Source organism: Caloenas nicobarica, chromosome 2 (genome assembly GCF_036013445.1).
Source record: "Caloenas nicobarica isolate bCalNic1 chromosome 2, bCalNic1.hap1, whole genome shotgun sequence".
Taxonomy (NCBI): domain Eukaryota; kingdom Metazoa; phylum Chordata; class Aves; order Columbiformes; family Columbidae; genus Caloenas; species Caloenas nicobarica.
The window spans coordinates 15,463,042-15,482,019 of NC_088246.1; the positions used below are offsets into that span (position 1 = coordinate 15,463,042).

Below are 18,978 nucleotides of genomic sequence, written 5' to 3' on the forward strand. Positions count from 1 at the left end.
TCGTTTTCTTTTTTTTTCTTTTTAACTTGCAAAATGCAGTACCCTATGACTGTGGCTGAAAATTGGCTTGACTTCTATCTGCAAAATCTAACAGCTCCAAAGTAAGGCTTAGATTGCGTGATAACCCAGTAGCTGAGTATCTGTTTTCAGATGTTTGTAGCAAGCTCCTAAAAATCTCTGCTCTTCTTTTTAGTAGAAGAATTCCCCTGAAAAGTAAGACTGGATTTCTGTCTTCTGTGTTCAGGCTCTGACAGGCTAATAAGGAAGAGTGATGGTGGCAATAAAAAGGGTCTTGGGTGCATTCTTCAGATTTCACTGGTTGTAAAATGATGGCCCTGCTGCAGACGGGCCACAGAGGGATTCAGAGTGAAATCTAGTCTGGAGAGTTTGAAGAGACTGTTGCGGTGAAGTGACCTCCCTATCAGCTCCAGCTCTCTGCATTGTTTATGGCCATCGCATCAGAAGTGAGTGCTGAATTAACAGCAGTTGAGATTACCTTTTTTAACCCAGAGAACAGAGATGTATTTTTTATTATTATTTTTTAATGGTTGGCTCTATTGAAATTGGTGTGAAATGATCAACAAACCACAATGTCAAAATCTGGAAATTAATTCCATTCACTGAAGAAAGCGAGTGTATTTAGGGACTTGCGTAACTTCTTTGTGGTATTGCAGTTGATGACTACCACTGGGAAGGTAAACCAGGAATGACATAAAACTTCTTGGTGAGCTGATTTCACATGCACACATATTGACATAAATCCTAGGTTTAAAATCTTTGTTTTGATGGAATTAATATGCTGAAGTGTGTAGGTTATGTGTACAGGTAACATGCTAGATCTTGCCTGTCACATTAAGCCAATCGCTGAATTTGGCTGCCTTTATAAACTGCAGACTTTAAAGGATATATACTGAAATGGCAAGAGAGAAGGATTTTTATAACCTTGTGAACAGCAGAAATAAGCCAAGACTGAGAGAGATCTGGGGGAAAAAAAATCAGATAGGATGTATACTCTTCAGCATGCAAGAAGCTGCCCTTGTTAGAAACTAACTTTGCATGCATAATTAATTTGAGCAGCACATTCCATTTCTTACAACTAGAAGAGAAATTGAATTCAGGTGTTTGCTGAACATATGGGGGATTTACTGTGAATTTATGACCTGTGGTTTGAGTGTAAAACCCCAAGATACTAGCTGATAAAACTTAATGAAGCTTGTGCAGAGAAGCTATTTTTATTTGCAGTTTTGTAATTGATACATTTTGGGGGTTTTTACACCTTTCCCCCACCTTTCAATGCCTTATTCCCAATAAATTCTTTGACACTTAAGAAAAACAAAAGTAGTGTAGGATAAACCTTTCTATGCCTCCTTGCAGATGACAACTGCCCTGTGTTACAAGCACGTTTGTAGTCTAACAAATTTGGTCTCTTGCTCAGCTGATTTTTTTTCTCAACTGGCTATAGTAATTCTATAATCACACAACAGCTCTTTTATATGACACGAGCTGTGGTTGCTCCTGTGTACCATGCCCACGTGTGTTAATATCCGTGTGTTTGTGGAAATTCTATTCCCTGGTATCCCAGAGGAGGACTCTTCATAGGGCACACTGGAAGGAGCGGACAAACCAAATCAGTTACGCTAGTTTTTAAAACAATAAAACATAAACCAATATAATAGGAAAAGACCAACCTGCTCTGGCAAGCTGGTGGCAGGCAGGAGATGCTGCAAACTCTGCCGCTGCCCAGCATCATCAACCCCCAGCGTGTGGCACAGTCAGCCATGTCACTGAGAATTAACAATGCAGACCATGCATTGGAGTCTGCTGCTGACTTTAAGTCTGATACTTTCATTTTATTTTACGTCCATGGCTTTTTTGCAACAACTTGACAGTTTCCGCTTATCCACCCTCAAGGGCCATCTGCAACAGACAAATCCATCTGCTTGGAGTAAGCACCATGGCGAGAGGGTGCTCGAGTTTCAGAAAATGTAGCAGAAGCTTTTATATTAGATTATCGCCACCATGCCTTCTGTTGGGCTGTTTTCATCCTGCTCAAGCCATGAGGGAAGGAGCCAATTTTGTAGACACTCAACTAGTTCTGAACTTTGGCAAGGGTACATGCTGCTAAGGCACGGCCACCAGAGCAAGTACATGGTTAATCCACAACGGGTTGGAAATAAACGCTTTTTCTGCTCCGCTCTACCTGTAGACACAGGTAGATTCAAATTCAGCACTTGATTTTTCATACGACACAAGTAATCTGTCAAAATGGAAAGAATTTAGTTTATACAAATAGGCGATAGTTCTTTGCCAGGTTGAAGTAAATAAGAACCCATCTGTGTTTTATAACTACTATCCAGAGATCTAAGAAGCCGGTCAGGCCAGTGAGTCCCTGGCAGCTCCAATCTGTGTTAAAGGATTTCAAGGTGTAAAGAGCACTGTTTGTTTACTGACCTTTTGGTTATTCTAGTCATGTTGCAACTGCCTGGTGATGTTGTTGAGACCCTTTTCCATGCTTTTTCAGGCCAATAATTTTTTTCCCAAAGCTTTAGTCATCCTCGTTCAGTAGTGTGTTTGTATCTACTTTATCACTCTGAAAATCTGTCTATTTTGAAAGGATTACAACTCTGTACATCAGTGCATGACATCACACTGAGACATTGCTTAATGATCTGAGACTCTGATGGTCATTGCTGTGGCTGCTTGTTTCTGGAAATATGTGACAGCTCTGGCCTATCTAAGCCTTGCTTACAGTTGCATTTTGAGCCTGTGCTGGTGGTTGTGTGTTTTAAAGCAGTGCTCACAAAATAGCTGATTGTGAAATGTGCCATCTGCAGATGGAAGGCAATGGGGTGCCAAGTAGAGATGTGATACAAGGAAGCTCAACCACTTTTCAACCCAGGTTAACTTTGACCCTAAAAGCCTTTCCTTGATTTTTTTTTTCTTTTATTTCTTTTAAGAACATTTAATAATGACAGCACAGGTGCTAATTGTCTTTTGTAAGACATCCTGTTGTTAAGTAGCACAGGGAAAGGCTGTCTGGGCAAGATGTGGTTACTGTGGAGAGCTGTAATTCCAGTTTTGCTAAAAAGTGTAGCATACGTCAAATCTTCAATAAATTTTGGATAGATTTCAAGTTAAACTCCTTCCTTCCTGGTGGTAGTCTAGAAAGCTTTGAGGTGAATTTGCCTTCAGATTTTCAGTTCATTTGAATAAAAAACTCAAACAAAGCATGGTGCATTTAATTAAACTTTTGAGGATTTGTACTATACATCTGCAAAAGTCAAAAGGAAATTTAATCAGCAGGAACATCTGCAGCCCTGCATCCTAGAAATCTCTTGATGTGACCCTACCTGTCGTGGATGAATTCATCCAATAAGTTAAAATTCATTTTGCTTTAGACTGGATAAGGACTCTTCACACTAAATATAATTTGTTTAGATCTGTCCCAAGGGATACTGATGTGCCTTACATAAAGAGTTGTAGATAGAACAGAACATCTGAGGACATGAAAAGGAATAAAGTTAGGTTTGCACTTTTGACTGCAGAATTTTATTTGTGACAGTTTTTTATTGCGATTATGATTTTTTGCGTATCCCGTCTTCCAGAAGCAGTAATTGTTGGCTGAGGGTTGAATTAGGTAACAAGCGGGTGTACCAAGTGTTCCTTGAGTGCAGCAGGAGACATAAAAAACGTAACAAAAAAGCACTGATGAGAAAATTAACTGGATGAAAAGAGACATGAAAAGAAACAGGAGAGAGCATGGCAGGCCAGGATGAAAATGTGCAAACCTTCTTTGGTGGGAGGGCTGGGGCGGCTGAATAATTTAGCCTAAGGAATCAGAACAAGGTTGAGAGGAAAATGGAAATGAAAGGAAGCCAATGTGAGATATAGTCTAAGCCCTCAAATAATCTTTTCTCAAAAGTATCTTAGCTGCTCTCTAGCTGCCTGCCTTTTCTCTTTTCCTCTTCTAAATAAAAATGTTTAATTTTTCTATTATTATTATAAAACCGCTGACTTGACCTCACTTTCTGTGTCTCACAGAATTTTTGAGCACAAAGAAATTCGAGTAGATATAGAAATGGTTTTGTCTTTTAATTTAGTTCTTCCCTTTTTGTGAAATAGTCCTTTTTTTATAATTCACTTCTTTTGCAATTTTCTAAATTTGGGTCCTGTCCCTTGCTTTTTAGATAAAATAGAAATATTGTTAAAAGATTTATCTTCTCTGCCATTATCAAACCTTTTAATAACTTTGAGTAATTTTTCTGAAATCAGCTTGGTGGGGGTTTTTTTTCTGTCTTTTTTTTTTTTCTTCGTTAGAATAAGTTCTTAGGTCTGGAGAAAAGTTAATCACAAATCCCAAGATCCTCCTTGTCCTTTGTTGTTCCATCTCTGCAGTGTAAAAGAGCGTTAAATTCGTGCATTTGCTGTTTGGGAGGAGACATACATTTTAGCATCATGGCATGGACACTATGCATTTGCTTGCTATTTCTTCTGTTGCTGTAATTGTTTTAAGAGATAACCATCACAAAATGTGCAGAAGTCCTCAGATCTGTAATAACCCTTCTAGTGGCCCGTTTTGGGGCTGGTAGAGTGTGTCTGTTCCTTATAATGCATAGTGTTTAGCTCAGTAATTTTGGGATTTGCCTTCTGTTTTTCTTTGCCATGGGATAACTGCTCCAGTGCCATTTTTGCACTGTGATCCCTCAGAGCTTTAAATGGTTTCGATTAAGGGAGGCTGATTATTTACTGATCATCTTCAGTACTTCAAGGTGTCCATGGATGGTCCTGTCCTTGTAATTTTGCACTTAGTTCAGTGGCATTTCTCTTTCAAACATATGTTCTTGTACCTGAAATGTTAATACTTACAGTAGTTTGCTAGATTTAAGTGCAATTTATCTTACAGAAAATACTGTCTGTGTAGAAAGTATTGGACTACTTGTTTGTTAGATTAACAATACCAGTTTTAAAAATCAACAGACCATTTAAAAGTGTTTTGTATATCTTGAACTGCATTGTGATGATTACATTTAAAATGCGCAGTGTATAGCAATACATGGGAAAAAATGAGTGGTTGTATAATAAAGCTGGGCAGAATTTGACAATAAGGAATAAATTTACATAACAAAACTGCAAATGGAGATAAGCTATTTCACAAAATTAAGTTGAATTAAGAAAATAGAATTAGCAACACACCTACAATGAAGTGGAAATTTTGAAAATGCCACAATGTTTCCTTTCCACCTGTTCTAAATGAAGCTTTCTTTAACTGTACTTTTCAAAATGGCAATTAGAACATAGAAGTTGAGCTACCCTTTAAATAAAGCATTTTTTAAGGCTTCCATTTACCAAAAAAAACCCCAAACTCTAAATTCCTTCCTTTTCTTCGCATTTAGTTTCAAATAAAAGAAAGGAAAAAAAAAAAAAAAAGACAAAACAACCTCTTCAAAAATTAGCTTTTGCTAGAACCATTCTAATTATTCTGTTTGGTCAACCGAGCACTGATAAGCTCCATTTAACGGCACTGAAAAGAGTGGGAGGTAACGTCTCAGACACCTACAGCCTCCAAAACTGCACCTACCAGGCCCAAAAGACTTGGAAAACAGTCACAAATGGACTTCAAAATCATCTCTTTTCATATGAGAGCAGACATTGGATATAAATTCACTTTGTTTTATTGTACCCTGCGTCCAAGTACAGAAATCTATGGAATTGCTTTCCACTGTCTCCCTGCAGATTTCTCTTTTGAAACAAAGTAAGAGCTGACCATTCCTCATCAGCTCTTTCGAAATAAACAATAAAATGCGGGGCTTAAGAAGGCCATAATAAAAGATTAAAATGCTTCTGGTTAGTCTTGATATAACATATTTGTTTGTCAGGTTTCCTATGATTCCTACATTAACGTGTCTGAAATACAGTGGGGGTTGTAGGGGTCAGGTGCGAGCAGCACAGCTGGAAAAACGGCAACGAGATTAATAAATATCCACTTTCCCTCTGCTCTGTGAAATAAGCCATTCCTGTGCATATTTCATTATGCTTTCACATAAACCTGTGCTGTGGAGAGTGGATTACCTGCGACAGGCTTTGCGGAAAAATTTACGGTTCTGAAGAATTCCAGGTTCTGGGTGTGCTGGAGGTTGTGGAACCTCCAGGGCTGAGCCCTCCCCACCCACTGGCATCTGCCAGCGCCGCGCTGCTCCCAATGCTGTCCTGCCCACGGCACTGCCGAATGGATGGCTTTTTACTGGCCCCCAGCCCTTTTAATGCTTTCAGACTGATCGGTTTAAAAGACTTGTTAAAAAGAGAACTAAGGGATGACAGGCCCTTATTGATTGGGGAAAATAATCAAATTTTATATAGGTAGAGCCTTCAGACATTGCAATGAATTTGATGCAAATAACGATCTGACAGTACTACAGTTTATTGATTGTGAAAAAGTATCTTTCATGTTTATTCAGCAGCAGGACTTTTCTCTTAATTTCCCTTTATGTTGTCTGACACTAGCACACCTATCCCTCTTCATTTCCAACATATACTGAAAAATGCCTGTAACTTTTAATGATTTTTAGGAACGGCCTCGTTCGTCTTATCCTTACACCATCTGAAGTTTCTTTATAAGTCAAACAGCATTAATAATCTTTAAAAAAACTAAAGATCTTTGTACTAAATGCTTGGAAATTATTTTAAAGTCCATGCTCCTGTACTGCAGTAGCAGTCCCGTGCTGAAATTACAGTTGCAGGTGGCAGTTCCCAAGTATATTGATCATTTCCATCCTCCTTTTAGCAACAGATCAACCCCTAACAATCATGACCGGATACAGCGCCTGAGACAAGAGTTTCAGCAAGCAAAGCAGGATGAGGACGTGGAAGACAGGAGACGTACTTACAGTTTTGAGCAGCCGTGGGTAAGTGTACGGAGCCTGTCAAATCTGAAAGGCTGACTGACTCCTGCTGTCCCGATAGGGACGCAGAGTCATCTGCCTCCGCACTTCTGCCCTTTCTGTTATCCCTACTTTTGGTTCATTGATATTTATTTCATTTTTAAACTTCTTCAGCCATCTGTCCTGTGTGCATATAGCATTATTCACTCTGTGTTTAGACCCTTGAATCTGTGAGTTACTTGGATTTTTTTGTCTCAAAGGCAATATCAATTGTTCTGAAATTTTCTAGGAAATCAGAATAAAACACATATTGATGATAAAAAATTTAGAGAGAAATGTAACTCTGTAAATGGTATTTTCCCTGAAGCAATATCACTGTGATCAGGTCTCTTCATTAAAAGGAAGAACTATGTAAAATAGGAGAGATATCTATAATAGCATGCTTCACAATAGCACCCCTTTGCCACTTATATTAGCTGAGACAGTTCTGTCTCAAGATATACATCCTAATTGATCATTTAAAACCTGTTCAATCTGATCTAGCAATGTGATACAATTATGTAAATCCATGTGCTTATCTTGTTTAAGATAGTGAAATGAATAAGTCTTGCTTTTTAATCAATTACATATCCTAAACTAGGATCCTTTAAATATGGACATATACCTCATCGCATTTTTTTTTAAAATTCCACAATAAAGACGGTGAACAATTTGCTTGCGTTACGAAAAAAAGTGGGAGCTGTATGTTGATGAAAGCAGTAAAATCTCTGACAGTTTCCTCCGAAGCGGGTGGACGTGATGGGTTATCGTTAGTTAACATTACGATGCACATGCGACAGAGACTGAAATAGCCAAAGATCCACATCTTTGTGTATGAAGTCACTGAGAACAACCTAGGTAACATCATAATGCATGTGACATCTTTGATTGCCTATTGTGGTGGATATAGAAGATTTTTTTTTTAACTTTTGTTGGGTCTTTGTGTCTTTGTCCATCTTAAACTCACCATTTTGAACCTGTGGTATTTTTGACATGCAGCATGGATAGGAACAAAGGTAAATGTATCCCTAAATGACCTCACACTGCTTAACATACTGTATCAGGATATAGGCTTCTCTTTTCCCATGTTAGAAAACCTCTAACCTTCTCTGAAATTGAATAAATTAAATAAACATTTTTTTTAATGACCAGTTGTTTTCAATTTGATGTGGTGAAGATAATGTGATAGCTCATCACAGTTACAGTGTAGCAGTTTTGGAGTGAAAGGGAACTGGTTATAGGAAGTACTTTCCATTATGTGTATCAACTGCTGCTTAGTCTCCAAATGAGAGATATGAGCAGCATTCTTGGGAAAACTGTGTATGAGAAGAACTTGCACTCTTGAAGACTTGGGAACTTAACTACTGAAGGTCATGGGCCAAATTGTTGTATATCTAAATGCCATAGCAACTTGAGACAGTCAACTTGGCTTTTATTATAGTTTCTTGTAATGAGCGAAGAGGGAATTATTTGGATGACAGGCTGATTACCTTAGGAATGGAATAATTTCCTAAATTGTGGGTCAGAACACTGACCTTTCCTTTCTCTCTTATTCAAACAAATGGGATCTCTCTGTTTACTCCCTTTCTACAGATCATGCAAATTAGCTCAAAGTGACTAATACAGCTTAATGTATTAATATTAATTCTGAAGCTTATTGTTGCTTTTGTAGGAGCTGGTCTGTTGTTAAATACATAGGTGACCAAATGTTTTATTTTAGATAAGTACTTAAAAAAAAAAATTGGCCCAGAGTATTTTTGGACTGTAATTTTTTTTTTTTTCCATTGTGTATTCCAGCATTTCAAGATCACAATGCTTGGAAAGGATCAAGCAATGATCTCATCCATTTTAGCAGTTCACAGTCATTTCAGTGTTAAGGAGCCATAACCCTCTCCCTTAAGGAGTGTGTATTTCTTTAACATATTAGTCTAAAATGATGGACTTTGTTAAGGCATCCATTCAAAACAGATCCAGATGTAGTATTAAATACTAGTGACACAAAAAAATGCAAAAGTGGTTTATAATACATACACAGGAAAATACTTAGATACATTCATCAACATCATTTCAGTCTTCTCCATCTGTCAGCTGTTGGTTACAAACCACAGCCGTGAAAAGTGCACCTGTACGTGGAGGATTGTTGAAAAGCATGTTTTCACCTGAGGGAGATGGGTTGCAGACCCTATATAAACAAAAGGCTTCGCATCCAGAGAAGCCTCTGAGCCACATGACAGCAGCCAGTTCTGACCTGGTTTGGATAGAGAGAGAGAGGAAAAACCCATGCGTGGAGAAGTGTGTGCTATGAGGTGATAAGTAGTTTGCATTTCTCATTAACAAGATGATGGGAGGGTTGAGGATAGGGAACAAAGTGCTGATGTGACGTGGGGCTATTGGTTACTATAAGGAAGTGTAAATGAACACGAAGTTTGCAGTGTAAGTAATGGATACTGATGGAAATCTGGCAGCTCTGAGGATATTTAGAGGAGCTCAATAGCTCAAAAACTCACTAATATATTATCAAAAGGATCCTGCGAACATCACCGACTCCAATCCATCCCAGACTATTAATGGCCTGTGACACAGGAGCCCAGTGACAGATCTCCGTACCGTGGAGCACTACATCACGCTGGCTCTGAACGATGTCCGTGGCAGAGGGTCCAGCCCCGGCCCCGGCCCTTTCTGTCTGTGTCCATCAGGTGAAGGTTATTTCTCTGCAGATGAACAAATGCGACAGAGCGGGACTTTTTGCCCGGCTGTGGTTGTCCTGCCAGTAAACAAAATACTTGACTGCCTACGAGTGTTCAGCATCAGGCAGCTTAACAGACACAAAAAGTGATAGCGCTGGAATGAGATGACACTGTCTATTGAGCAGCATAACATTTCTGCTCAAGGCCATTTGAATGACACATTGTTAAGGTTTAATAACTGACTAACTGTTGCAACATCAAGCCATCTCTAAAATCCACTAGTTCTGCAATTCAGTTAAAGCTTTAGGGAAAAGATTTTTGCATTTGTTTATTTTAAGGTAACTTTCTCAGGCTTCATAATTTTTTTCTCTTACATGACCTTCTTGGTTTTTCTTTTTATTTTTTTTTCCTCAAAAGGCAAGGTATAAGAGAGTTTCAAGGACAATACTGTATGCCTGATTTTACACGGGAAAACAAAATAACATCAAATATGATTAATCCATTTTAACCTTGCTGGTGTTAATTCCAGACAGAGTTTGCAGAAATGTGTATCTGGGCATGCAGAATTACATGGAAACACAGTACGCCTGCTAATATTTAAGGCCCTTACTGTTGCTATGACATTTTTATTCCAGTGCAGGATTCTTTTGGGGCTGATTTTTCTGTTCAGTACCAAAGTTGAGGCTCTGGTTTTCGTGCTTTTCTGGGTATTATTGGGTCTGCTGAAGTTTATCCTTGCTTGCACCAGTCTTGGGCTTTAGGGGATTTCAATTGTAATTTGTTCCATATCTTGTATTTTTGCCTAGCACATCTTAATTAACAGATCCCCACCTTCAATAATAAAACCATAACATTATAGCCCTAAATGTCATGGGAGTGAACAATCCAATTAAAAAAAGAGCATATTAAATCCATTGAAAACATTACAGCTGCTTGCCAGTCCTGCTTGTAGAAACACACCAATGATCAAAAAACCCCACTAAGATGCAGGAGGGACAAAAGTTAATGGTTTATTTCTTCATCTTTAATTAAAATTCAGTGCTAAAAATGGAAAGTGTCAAATTCCATTCACAAATACTTCCATTTCTGGTCATCCCAGATCTATTTGGATGGTTGGGGAAAATTGGCATGGAAAGAGCAGCTTGAAATATTTAGGAGTCAAATACAAAGATTTTTTTTTTCTAAAGATAAAGCTAACTGGGTCAAAGTAAATATACTGCATGACTAGTCTGAGCATAACTTTAAGTACATGCACAAATTTATGAAAGGTAAATAACTGCATGGTTTTCATAGAGGAAAGATTCCAGAGATCCTAAGAATATACTTAGGAATGGCTTGATGGATAAATGCTCAAAAAATTTAGGAACTATGTTTGTTTTTTCTGCTCTGTGTTGGTGTGTAGGTCTCGTCTCTGAAAGAGATTTAAAGGAAAAAAATCTTTTTTTTTTTCTTCTGTTTATGGTACATTTTCTTATCCCTTTATTCAAGTCCTTGACCTGTTCAAAGCCATAATGAATTCTAAACAATTTCAGATTCTTTTAGAAGCACAAAAGCCTGATCTTTATCTCTGCAGCTTCCACAGTAATGTATTAATTTTACCTGGAAAAATTAATAACTGACTATATTCAAAACAAACACTGTAACACTTACATCAGACTGTAAATTATGTAGAATTACTCAACACATTAATGAGAAAGGAAAGTAGTATATTAATTATTTCTATTATGAATCCATTTCAAGAGTGTCCTTCAGGATATTTTATTCAAGGTATTAGGCAATATCCAATGGAGCATTGCAGTAGACAAAAAATATCTTAGGAGCTAAATTTCTGTTTCTCCTACCCCAATCTCTTTCAGAGAGGAAAGCAGTTATGCAGGGCAGCCTCTCCACGGGTACTTTCTCTTCAGTCATGTAGTTAATGTCCATTCTGCACCAAACTTGGGAGGGATTTCATGAAACATCAGCAATTTCTTGCCAAGATTTAGACTGACTTTAAAATATTATATTTTTAATTTTTTTCCCCCACTAGTTTCAATCTACTAATTTACATGAAACAGAAATTGAAGATAGAAGTTTTTAAAAAGAAATAAAATAATTTTGGTTTGTAAGCAAACGTATTTATAGCTCGCAGTCGTGCAGTGAATGTAAATACCCCAGGCAGAATTTCAGGGCTCTCTAAGTGATTTGTTTGTACCATACTGAAGATTCTCTTTCTGCTTCTGCTACACAACAAAATGGAGATCTTAGTTCCATACCACGCCGTTCAGCTTCCTACATATACACCAGAGGAAGATAGACAAAGTGATGGGATTTTCGTATTATATAGTGTTTGAATTAATACACACACCTGTTGGCAATTTTTAAAAGAAATACTGCTATATGTTCTGTTCACCATAGCAACATAAAAGATGGAAGTAAAAATAGTCTTCAAGGACATCTCCTAGAACCATTGAATGTTTTTTATCATTCTGAATTTTGATATACACAGGTACAGGATTGTCTGTCATCTGTGCCAAGTACATTTACACATGAAGCAGGCAAGGTCATTTAATCTTATCTATTTCTAATTAGTGCTGAACTATGAGAACCACAGACATTTTGGAAGCCTTGTGTATACCAGCTTCCCTAGATGAACTTGAAAGTTCTTGGTTAAACATAGAGTATAATCTGGAAAAAAGAATAACACATCTATTTTAGTATTAAATAATGGTCTTTTTTATAACTAGAAAAATACTAAGGGACTTGTTCCTTTACTAGTCTCCCTATTCACCATTTCTTTATCAGCACAAAGGAGTTATATGAGTTTGAGCAAGCATTACTGCCAGCTTCTCCCTACGGCAGTGGGCTGTGAGACAGGTGTGTCACCTCAGCTGGTTGATCTTCTGTCGCCTAAACTGGTTGGATATCCCTGAAAGCCCGGTGCTCCAGATTGCCCCCATGATCACCTCTCTCTAATTCTGTGGCAACTTTGACCTGTGCCAGTCCTGGAGCATCCATGCTGTCACCACGCAGAGCCACCCTCCATGGGCAGAAATGCTGCTCTGCGGGGAGGGAAACTGCGTGGGCAGTGCTGGTGTAGCTGGGAGAGAGGGAAGGGACCTTTCTCCTTAAAACGTGCTGCCCTTTACTGCTGATAGTGGCCAGTGCAATGTGAACCATGGGGTACGCTCTCTGGGAAATGAAAAAACGCTGTTTTCATGAAGTGAGAAATCTGTAGAAACTTTTAACTTTGCAGCCCTGGTTTTAAATTAATGCTTCTTTGAGAAGAGAGCTGTGTAATTTCATGAATCCTAAAGCACACTTTTACGTGCTGAATATTGTTTAACAATGCTGAATGCCGTAACTATCATTGCCACTTAAATGTATTGTGGAAGACAGGAACATACATTTATTTGTATAATGCAGCCTTGGTTGTTATTGTGGCCTTGACCGCATCCTGATTTAAAAGGTCAGTGCTTGTCATGCATCTCATTGCAAATAAGGCCAGAGTTCTTATCAATCTGTACTGTGAAGACTGAGCCGTTGCCAGGTTTGTTGGGTGATTTCAGGTTGTTATAATTGTACTTAGCCTTCCGTTGATATTGGTGTTAAAATTACCATGTTATGTGTATTCATTATACATGTTTTTCTTGTTGCTGTTGAAAGAGGCGAAAACAGTTCAACTTTTTTTTTATTACCTCAATTTTATGTTGACATAAATGGGATATGCCTGTATATAGACGTGTATTTGTGTATGTGTTTTATATGAAGATGTATGTATAAAAGTATATTTTGGAGATTGAGACAAAACTACCAATTAGCTTTTGAAGACTAAGGTTACTTATGATATAAATATTTTGGTTTAGATACTTTAATTGAAAGCATATTGAAAAGATAAATCACTATATGGAGATTTGCACTTTTCTGAACAAGTTAAGGATCCAAAAAGGAATATGTTGTCTTTATATCATCATACCCATGTATCAAGGCTATTCACTATGGTATCACTGAGGCTTTTAATGAAAAGAGTTGAAAGAAATGACTTTTCATTAATAAGATGGTTGAATGTACCTGTCTGCATGTCTATCTGTAATGTTTTGGAATATATGATTACATAAGACAGAGTATTTTTATGTCTCATTGCCATATATAGTACATTTGATTCTATTAATAGCTTGTTGTAGATGTGAACAACATACAGACGGGACTGTAAATAAGTATTAGTTTCAGATTAGTTAAGTGTTATAAATCCACTTAATTTAATAGGGCATACAGGTTCTAATACCTTCAGAAAATCAGATAATTGATTTTAGATGTTTGCCTTTAGACCCATCAAATTATAAATGCTGAACTGCTGAGAATCCAGACCCGACCTCTCAGATCCAGCCATCTGGGCACACATGGCAGCCGGCAGACAGGACAGGCGTGATAGCCCCTGCCTCTAGTTAACCATTGGTTCCTGTGTGCATTAAAAAAATATATATATATATATATCTCTCTCTATCTCTCTGAAGCTTTGATCTTAGTCCTTTCATAGTCTGTTAGGGCTTTCAAAGCTTTTGTCTCTTTAGTAAAGACTTCTGTGATAACTTTTGCTCTCTGCATGTGTGTGTGCGTGTACTTGCATTTATGCTTTCTAGATGATGCTTTTTAGTGTCTTGCATAAACCTAAATCGAGGAACATCTCAATTCCAGCTTCACCAGTGTGATAATTTAACCATTCCCTGTGCTGTAAAAATGCTTTAATATGTTATATTTACAGTTAACTGGAAAAAGGAAAACTGTGTTTTCAAATACAGATAAGCAACTCTGATTTAATGTCTGATCTGTGATAACTACTTCCTCACATATGACATAACTGTAGCTTTCCAAATATATGCAAGTTTTCCAACATTTTTAAAGTGGAACCCATGAAATGAGGAGATTTGATCTAAAATCTTAGTTTAAATGTTTATATTCCTCATGGAGAAGTTGAGATGGGAACTTCTACGTTTCCCTCTGATTCTCTGTAAGCTGCTTGTAACCACACTGGAGAGAATTCACAAATAAATCTTGTGATTTTCAGGTAATCACTTGCTTCCATAAGCTGAGCCCTTCAATAAAATACCAAATGTCAGAAGACTCTCAATAAAGTCAAGAAAGTTAGAAATGTTGACATATGCAATAACTGAAACACTGCTCTGTATGTGTTGCCCTTATTTAATATAGTAAGAAATCTCCATGGGGGTTGTTGGTTTGGGCATACATATGTACAGCTTATTCATCTCTCAGAAAATTTCCCACAAGGCTGACACATGATTCTGTTTTCTCAACTTGTTGCTTCATCATACCATTCCTAAAGCATTTTCATTAGAAATATCATTTTACTGAGGTTTTTACAGAGTAAATCTGTTGTGAAGTAGACATCAATGTTGCATTAAGGCTTCTCTTAAACAAGTTCTCTGTTACTCATAGTCTGTACTTTCACATTCTGATTCTTTTGCACAATAATCTTCTTGTAACGGGAAATGCAGCTGTTCACCAAATTGTATCTATTAAATTCTGAGCGAGACTGATGTTTCTGGCTACCTGCAGGTACTTGACTATATAGTAAGACAAAGGAGAAGTTTATGTCACAAATGACAACTTTCTCATCTCTAAAACTTGTCTTCAATGTATGAAGCTTTTGAAGAGCCTTTTATCTTTCAGATATTTGTCAGCCATTATGATATCTTTCTGCTGCAGGAATTGTAACGGTGAAAAACAAAAGAGAGATCTATTTTGAAGGAAGGCACAGATAAAAAGGCAAAAAGTGCTTAAAGAACAGCAGGTCTGAGACAAACTGTTTCAGTCCTGGGCTCGGCCAAGGGGTTATGCTCCCTAACCTCCCCATGATTAGACTTAAATGTTTTGAATAGAACCGGTAATTTTAGTATATAAAATAATGATGTTCTGTCTCTTTGTTAAGTGAAACCTTATTGTAAAAACAACAACAAAACCCAAAACATTCTTTGACTTTTGTGGCACCCTATTTTGCAACTTGAAATCACAAAATCTGAAGAAAGTAGCAGTGTAAAATGAAAAGTGATATCTCTACAAAAGTAAACTTTTTTTTAATCCAGAGTTTTACTTCAGCCGTTCTGCCAGATCTTGAGCTGTAATGCTCTGTGTTCCCAGAAAGGCCACCCGTTTTCACATGCTCTTAGTATTGGCCTCAGAGTTTCAAATTGTCACCTCCTTAAGATGTTATCTAAAATCCTTCTCAGAGATACAGGATTCCCCATTGCCCATAAGATACTTGCTAAATTTTTCTGCTTGTTCATAGCGAACCAGAAGATGTTTCCCTGCCTCTCAGAAAAGCAAGCGGTGCATGTCTGGACCAACAGCAAAACTGGATGGCTCCACGAAGGGAGCGCATCGCTTGAGCGTACTGTTGGCGTTCGAGAGAGCTGCTGTGCTCCCTCCTCCCCCAATGGCATGTAAAACTTAGCATTAACGTGACTGAAGATCTGTTCCACCAACTTAATTTAAATTTCAGTGTTACTATAAAAGCACAACTCATTCTGGACCAGTGTTTTTCTGATACATCTCAGAAACGGTAGGTCAGAAACAAAATCTGTAGGACAGACCACTGCTATGGGTCAGAATTTAACCTCATTATTATGAAAGACCTACCTGAACCACTTGTTGAAACAAATACAACTATATGTGTGCAATAGCAATTTAAATAATAGTTGTTTGTGGGTATTTTTCTGCTTTGTTTAAGACATTTACATTTTCATTTTCTTTTTGTAGCCAAACACCAAGACGTACTCACAGAGTGGCAGACACTCAGTATCGGTAGAGGTTCAAATGCAGCGGCAGCGTCAAGAAGAAAGAGAGAGTTTTCAACAAGCTCAGCGGCAGTACAGCTCACTACCCAGGTATGGGACCTGTCTGAAGCTCTTCGGTGTATATGAGCCTGGAGCTAATGTCATTTGTGGAATGACAATGTTGCACTGAGTGCAGACACTTTTGTTTAGCGTTGATTTAAGGTGTAATGTATTCAGTGTGGAAGAGGCATAAAATTTCTTAAGTGAGAGCATGTGGTAGGTTTTTATTCTAGGAGAATTACTTCAGAGCTGATTTCAGTGGGATTTGAAGACACTCAGCACCCAACAGAATTGAGACATTAAAACAAAGCTATTCTTCGTGGGACATCATCCAGTTTAGTTTTCTGCAATTGCAAAAGTCTCCTGAGCATGACATGGTTTGTCCCATTTTCACATCTCAGACTATTTATTTTTTTCTGTTGCCTAATTCCTTACTGGATAGAAATTCTATCTTTGTAGTGCTGACACAGAGAAAAAACTTAAAAGGAAAAAAAGAATATATCATGACCTCAAACAAAGGAATATGGAACTGAGAAACACTATACAAAAAATGAGGGACCTCAAAGTTTCTGGTATATACATTTCTTCTAAGTTACTGCGTCATTAGCAATGGAATATTGAAAATTAATACGTTTTTTGTCTAAACAAATCTGTATTTAAAAAATATTAGATTATTTTAAATTAGCTGTTTGGGAAAAATTTCTTTTACTTGATATTTAGCTTTAAGATTTACTGGAAGTTTACCCAACTTGTACCGTGAATTAGATAACTATCATAGTTAAGCATTATGCAAATAGTCTTTGTATTATTTTTAATGCCCCATGTGGAAATGGTGTGGAAAATATATGTTTGTGACAACATGTGTTTTACCAAGTGTATCATAATTCTTTTTTTGAAACAAATAGAAGCTTCATAATCAAAGTTATCTAATAATGAATTCTTATCCTACTGACATCTTTGAAAACAAAACAGATCTTTCAGATTTTCACATGCTTTACACCTTTTGGTGCAGAATTTTTCTGTTAAGTTTGGAAGATGGGAAAAGAAAATGTAAAGTCACTATGTTTTCTTAGATCGTCAGTTTGCCATTTTGAAAATCTTTGTATTCCCTTTGCTTCTTATGTCTACCTTCCTTATAAAGTGACCACACCTATTAATGCCATATTGTTTTTGCGGAGAAGTTCTCTTTCAGTTTTGCTAGCCCCAGCAATGTACAGGTTGAGTAGAAGAGCACAAATGCTAGTGTTGCTTTTAATGTGGGGGGTGTACTTTTAGTTTTAAAACTATGATTCTTGAAACTTGATTCCCCTGCTCTACTCAATCACTGGTAGCATTTAAAAGCTGGAAGTCAGTTGTAATGCAGTTCCAGTGGCAGAAATGAATACCTGTAAGGAGAAAATTAATCTACAAGAAATCTGGAAAATAACATTCCGGGTCATAGAAATGCTTGTTTTGAAAAGAGTGACTGAGAACGTCACTCAATGTAGTTTTCAACATGAGAAATAACTAGCAAGCTAGCAATGCATGTCACTGAGTAATTAATGATAGTTTAATGATTTTGTTTGAGCACTCTGGGTATTTGAGCTGTGCTGAGAGCAGACAGAATTTCATGACCTTCGGCTAAACTTGAATGCTGTAAATACCACAATACTATAACAAGCTGGGACATCCAGTTCTCCAGCTTTACAAACTCTTCGTAACTCTGCGACTGATCTTTAAAGAAATCTTACTCTGAAACTTAGGTCCCAAGCTTTATGTTGCAACTATGCCTTTGCAATGATTAGAGTTTGTGCACTGGCTTAATTCTTGAGCTTTGTTGCTTTTCATCTTGTATAGTCTCTCGAGGCCTCCTTTTTTTCCCCTTTTTACATTTAAATTGTTAATACTGAAGGCAAATAAACTCTTGAGTCAATTTTAAAGGATCTTCCCAGAAAGACAGTGAAAGTGGGCCAAGTAATTTTGAAAAAGTACCAGAAAACAGTCAGTAAATTAAATCAGTTCAACTAGTCATCCTCATCCCATGTGAAACTGTAAAAGCAATGTTTAAATCCAAGTTAATTTTCTAGTACTTAAAATTTATCTTAGCCTAGATCAGAAACCTGACAGTTTCGTAGCCTACAGAGGTTTGTTCAATTTGCTCTTGTTCCAGGGAGTGATAAAACATGGCTCAGAACTGCCTTTTCTTTGGCAAAGTTGGATATGTGAATACCAAGAACAGCTATAAAAATTCGCCAAAGAACTTACTTTATGTTGTAATTTTTGCTGTAATAATTTACATTCATCCTGAATAACAATTTTGATCCAGAGGTCTCAAAATCTATTATGAAAGAAGGTGGTATAGTAATTTTCAATTTATATGTGAGGAAGGAAGATTGCAAAAACGTTAGGTGACTTGTTACTTTTACTAATGGTAGAAAAATTCTGCGGGTCTCTTGTCTCTCCACTGCATATTCATTGGATGAGGCCACATTGAGTCATGTGTGTTGACATGAAAAACCAAGCTATATATAAACAACTAAATGATTTTCTTATTGATTAATGTCA

At 37.3% G+C, this 18,978-nt stretch overlaps 1 protein-coding gene across 12 annotated transcripts in view; it reads left to right on the top strand.

The window, feature by feature from the left end:
* The window catches only part of PARD3 (par-3 family cell polarity regulator), a 455,490-nt gene that overhangs the window by 433,377 nt on the left and 3,135 nt on the right, over nt 1–18,978 (top strand). For all 12 annotated transcript variants that reach the window (XM_065628469.1, XM_065628475.1, XM_065628473.1 and 9 more), the window contains 2 exons: nt 6,782–6,902; nt 16,358–16,485. In XM_065628469.1, the coding sequence (XP_065484541.1) occupies nt 6,782–6,902; nt 16,358–16,485 (249 nt within the window). The remainder of the gene's footprint in view (nt 1–6,781; nt 6,903–16,357; nt 16,486–18,978) is intronic.